The 4,981-nt window shown below is 63.4% G+C and overlaps 2 protein-coding genes across 2 annotated transcripts in view; both read right to left on the bottom strand.

Moving 5' to 3' along the window:
- CHRND (cholinergic receptor, nicotinic, delta (muscle)) overlaps nt 1-1,940 on the bottom strand; it is a 7,360-nt gene extending 5,420 nt beyond the window's left edge. The window contains exons 1-5 of the mRNA XM_010836955.1: nt 1,852-1,940; nt 1,498-1,640; nt 1,011-1,055; nt 378-487; nt 125-280 (exon numbers count right to left, since the gene is read on the bottom strand). Coding sequence (XP_010835257.1) covers nt 125-280; nt 378-487; nt 1,011-1,055; nt 1,498-1,640; nt 1,852-1,903 — 506 coding nt within the window. The 5' untranslated portion in view covers nt 1,904-1,940. The remainder of the gene's footprint in view (nt 1-124; nt 281-377; nt 488-1,010; nt 1,056-1,497; nt 1,641-1,851) is intronic.
- A 677-nt stretch (nt 1,941-2,617) lies between these two features.
- PRSS56 (protease, serine, 56) overlaps nt 2,618-4,981 on the bottom strand; it is a 5,432-nt gene continuing 3,068 nt past the window's right edge. Inside the window, 7 exon segments of the mRNA XM_010837091.1 lie at nt 2,618-2,908; nt 3,279-3,391; nt 3,751-3,819; nt 3,899-4,063; nt 4,151-4,327; nt 4,521-4,683; nt 4,933-4,979. Of these exon segments, the coding sequence (XP_010835393.1) occupies nt 2,618-2,908; nt 3,279-3,391; nt 3,751-3,819; nt 3,899-4,063; nt 4,151-4,327; nt 4,521-4,683; nt 4,933-4,979 (1,025 nt within the window).

Here is a 4,981-nt window from a genome sequence, read left to right on the forward strand (position 1 = left end):
CCGCTGGCTGGGGCCATGGTGGGGATGGGGATGGGGCCTCTGCCTGGGCGGGGGGAGTGTTTGCTTCCCTCGGCCCCTGGCAGGGTGCCCTGGAGGGGAGGGGCGGTCAGAGAAGTGGGGGCACCTGAACTTGAGGGAGCAGTTCTGCCAGTCGAAGGGGAAGTAGGTGACAGAGATGGGGCAGGAAGAACGGAAGATGGCGGGTGGCAGCCAGTAGACGGAGCCCGAGGGGTAGATGAGCACGTTGCAGGAATAGGAGATCTGGAAGGAGCCGTCATTGCTGGGGGACATGGACAAGGGCCACAGTGAGTGCTGGCCAGGGTTGGGGGAGGTAGAGGTGGGAAGGCAGTGGGAGGCGAGGAGGGCTACGGCTCAACTTGTTCTCCAGCACAATCTCTGGGAGCCACACCATGTCAGCGGGCAGACGCAGGACGCTGATGTTCCCAAAGTCTTCTGCATCCCACTGCAGCCGGCTGTCTGTCCAGCCCTGGAAGCCCAAAAGGAATGTCAGCAGTGGGCTCTGCTGTTGTCTGGGGTCCCCCACTCCCCCCCTACACCCTGTGCTGACCACTTCCCTGGCTGGGGAGACTCGACAGGATCTGGGGCTGGGACAAAAGAGGTTGGGGGAGATGGGTACAGAGCGGGACTCAGGTCTGTCATGTACAGCTGTATAGGATGTGCACTGCACAACTAAGGGAGGACTGTTTCCATAGTGGACATAGGAGACCGACTGACAGGTAGCAGACAGTGTCTTCTAATAAAATCAAGCCTCTGTGACAGTGTTCCCTGAGATGAAGATCCTAATTCACCTAAGGCTCTATCTGGGCTGTGGTGGCAGTAGCTGGTGAGGGCAATTGGGTCTGGGGTTTCTTGGGAGGCAAGGGCCAGTCTGTCCTGGAGGACAGTGTCTGAAGCAAGCTGGGAATCCCCCAGCAGAAGCAAGCACAGGGGAATTTGGGCCCTGCATCCTCTCTCCCACCCGCTGGCTCTGTGTGGGGTGTTCTCCTTACCTGCTCGATCCACACATTCGTGGTGAGGGTCTCTTCGACTTCTTTCTGTAATCAAACAGGAAGCCGGTGCCCCAGAGGCCGGTACACGTTCCCCAGGTGCCTTCTCCCAGCTCCCACCCTGGGGGAGACCACGATGATGACCTGTCCCTAGCAGTCAGGAGTGGATGGACAGACCAAAAAGCAGATAGGGCACATGGCCTCTTGAAAGTGTCATGTGGCACATGTCATAGGGCACATGCACCCTTGAAAGTGCAAAATGGGGTGGTGGTGGGGGGAGAACCCAGGACTGAAACTGGAGGGGAAGGGGCATCACCTGAGGTCTGCAGGCAGTACGGGGCATGGAGAGGGTCTGAGCACATTTCCAGGGGAGAGGACCTACTGGAGCTGGGGCCGGGGCCTTGACCTTCCTCCCCATGGCCATCCCAGCCGGACCTCCAGGAAGCTGTGGCTGCTGCCCTTCCCCCACCAGCCAGGAGGGGCCGCTCACCAGGGAGATGAGGTTGGAGAGGGTGAGAGCCAGGGAGATCTCCACGCTCTCTTTGTGGGCTGCGGGCCGCAGTTCCTTGTTGTAGGCCTTCTCCTCAAACAGGTGCCGGATCAGCCGCTCCTCCTCGTTCAAGCCCCAGCTGCCTGGGGAGGGTGGGGGACAGGGGCCCAGGGAGGACGCTGCCCTGAGGTCCTGCTGGGCATGCAGTGGGACCCCGGGGGGCGGCCCCTCCAGGGAAAAAAAGTGGCCGTGGGAGTGGGGAGGTGAGCCTGATGCTGGGAGAGGGTGTCCCAGGAGAGGAGGGAGGAGATCATGCAATGAGGACACTTTGGGGAGGGTGATGGCCATTCTTACCACACACAACCAGGGCGGCCAGCAGCACTAGTGTTAACACAGACCCTTCCATCCTGTTCCTCTGACTGGGTCTTGGGTCTGTCCCTCCGGTCGGCAGGGCTGGGGAGTGTGGGTGAGTGCCAAGGGGACAGGTGCAGGGTGGGGGCGTGGGGGGGTGCAAAGGAAAGAGGCAGCCGGAAATGCAATCTGACACCTCTAGGCTCTGCGGCAGGGCAGAGAAACTGGGGCAGGTGATGAGGGGGTGGGGACAGGGACTGGCTGGCTGGGGCAAGAGCCGAGGGACATAAGGCAAAGGAACTCCCCACAGCTACCGGTGAGGGTCGGGGCTGGGCAGAGAGGCTGGAGGCTGGGGGCAGCGCTGGCAACCATGGACAGGGCAGCGGGGACAGGCAGGTGGGCTGCTGCCATTTCTTGGGAGGCAGACCGATATCCTGAGCTGGAGGGTTTGCAGCCTTCCTCCAGTGTCTTTGTGACCTCTATCAGCTGAATCTGGAGGCTGGGCCCTACCCCTTGAGCCCCAGTGTCCACCCACCCCAGTCCCACCCTAAAGAAGCTCTAGAGTGGTCTTTGTGGATCATAAATAATGTTTATTAAAGCAGCTGTGATTTTCTGGTGGTGCATCTGAGAACACATGGAGCCCTAACCCCCTGCCCCCACCCCACTCTGGCAGTGATGGTATGTCATCGTGCTCCTTGATCCCCTCCCAGGCCCTGGAGCAGTGTTTCTGATGAGGGTGGGGGGACACGGGGTGGAGTGGAGACCCGGCTCAGGGCCACCTGACTGGGGGCCCGTGAGGGCTGAGTGGGTGGCGCCCCTTCCTCCCCAGCCCTCGGCCCTGCCTTGAACCCTTGCGGGCTCCCTCAGGCTCTGCCTCTGCCAGGGCTGCCAGGCGGAAGGCCTGCAGGGCCTGCAGCAGCAGCCTGGGAAGGCTTCGGGCCAGTGTGGTTGGCTCCAGACCCACCAGGCCACCGAAGACCACATGCCGGTCCCCCAAGCCTGCCCAAACCCAGGCTCGGAAGAGCCCGGTCAGTGTCTTGGAGCCCAGATCTGCCAGGACCTGCAGAGGAGGGAGGCAGACAGCTCAGGGGCCCACAACCCCATTCCTGGTCCCCCTCCTTCTTGCCCCAGAAACTCACAGGCAGAGCTACCCTGTCCCCAGCTCCTCCCGCTAATCCAGCACACTTCCTGCTCACTTGGACACACCTACACTCCACTCCCACCTCCTCTCCACTCCTTCACACCCACCCAGCACCCAGCTCACATTCAGCTGCCCTCCCCATAGCCGTCCCTCCATCCATGGACACCCTCCCCCACCTCCACCCAGGCTGTTGGGGGAGGGTCCCTTCTGTTTCCCCTCCCCAGCATGGCTGGCCCAGGTTAGCCTTCCCAGGCCACTGTGAAGGAGTCTGGGAAGCCTGGGGACCCACCTCATTAAAGTCCATGGCCAGGCGCTCCGGGGGCACCTGCAAGATCCAGGCGTGGGTGCCCTGGAGGGTGGCCAGCTTCTGCCGCAAGGGCTCCAGCCCAGGGCAGGAGAGACCTCAGGAATAAGAGAGAGCTGACGCTAGTGTGGAGTCGGGGTGGTATTCCACCAGAACCTCGGGACACCTCCCAGTGGGCAGACCTCCACATGCTGGGATGGGGTAGCTGAAGTTGAGAGGGGTTAAATGGTAACACAAAGCCCAGCCTCTATGGACACTGGAGCGGGCCCAAAGTCACAAGTTCCGCCCCCCGCCCAAAGAATCATGCGTCCTGCTGCGAGGGAGGGCGAGAGCGGGTCTGACCGCTGCCAGATGGGGTGAAACTGCATCCCAGCACAGACAACCCCAAGAGTCCCCTCCTGGACGCGGCCTCCCTTGGCCGGCTCCCCTTGAGGCCGCCGGTAGGGGGCGTCATTACCATTCACTTCCCCGCGCCGCTCTGATCTCCGCTTAGAGAACCGAGCGCCAGCAGCCCGGGGAGGCGATCCTGGGGAGACGCAGGGTTAGGGGAACGGCGCGGCAGCGCTGGGGTTGGCCGGGGCCGGGCTGCGAAGGGCTTGGGGTACCTGAGTGCAGCCGCTGCTCGCGGGAGGGGTGCCTGGGAGGATCCCGAAGCGACGGAGCGGGGCGAGCCGGGGCTGGGGCCAGGCGCCGCACCCCCAGGCGAGGGCCGAACAGCTCCTGGGCCCCCCGCAGCAGCTCCAGGAGAGTGTGCGCCAGCGAGCGCAGCTCTGCGGGCGGAACGAGAGTCCGAGCGGCGGTCAGACGTGGGCCAGACCCTGGCTCCCCCTCGGCCCAGCCCCGGGAACCGGACTGACCACATCGCCGCCGGCGCTGCAGACACTGCTGGTGCGCCAGACGCGCACAGGCGCCCGCGGGCCCCAGGCATAGGTGGGCGTAGAAGGTGCAGAGTGGGGCGGCCTCTGTCTGCGGTTCCTCCGACGGGTCCCAAGCCAGAAGCTCCCTACAGCTGGGCTCGCGGCTGAAGGGGGCGGCTGCAGGGGGCGTCAGGGGTTAGCTTACCACCTTCCCCTCGCTTTAAGTCCTAGCCCCCCAAATCCCTCCCGGGAGGAAAATAGGCTTTCCCCACGCAGGAGCCTGGGGGCCGGTGGAATAGAAACGGGCTCGTCCCAGGGCAGTTATGGGGCACTCTGGGCAAGGGGTGCGGGTGGGGGGAAAGGTGCTCACCGCTCATCTGCTCCTGGAGCCAGTCCTTGAACACAGCCACACGGGTGTAGACCCCAGGCTTCCCTGGCTCCCCGCATCCGTCCCCCCAGGAGGTGACCCCGTACAGGACCTCCCTGGGGCGGGGGCCAGGCTCAGAACAGGTCAGGGGGCCTCCCGAGTCACCCTGCAAGGACCAAGAGAGAGGCAAGAGAGAGGGCACTGTGTGGACCCACTTATCACCTCCCCTCACCCCAACGACACCCTTACAGGCAGCTCTGAGCTCTACTGGGGTTACCACTCTTGTACCCGTTTTAGCGATGAGGACACAGAGGTGCAGAGAAGTTGAGTGACAGCCTAATTGTAGAAGGAAAGGAGGCGGTCCCGCCGCCGGGGAGTGGCCCACTACCACCCTCCGATCCGGCGGGTCTCATACCTGGCACGAATCGATGCCCCCGGCCAGGTAGCCCGCACAGCGCATGCCG

This window comes from Bison bison, unplaced genomic scaffold (genome assembly GCF_000754665.1).
Source record: "Bison bison bison isolate TAMUID 2011002044 unplaced genomic scaffold, Bison_UMD1.0 scf7180017864068, whole genome shotgun sequence".
Lineage (NCBI taxonomy): Eukaryota > Metazoa > Chordata > Mammalia > Artiodactyla > Bovidae > Bison > Bison bison.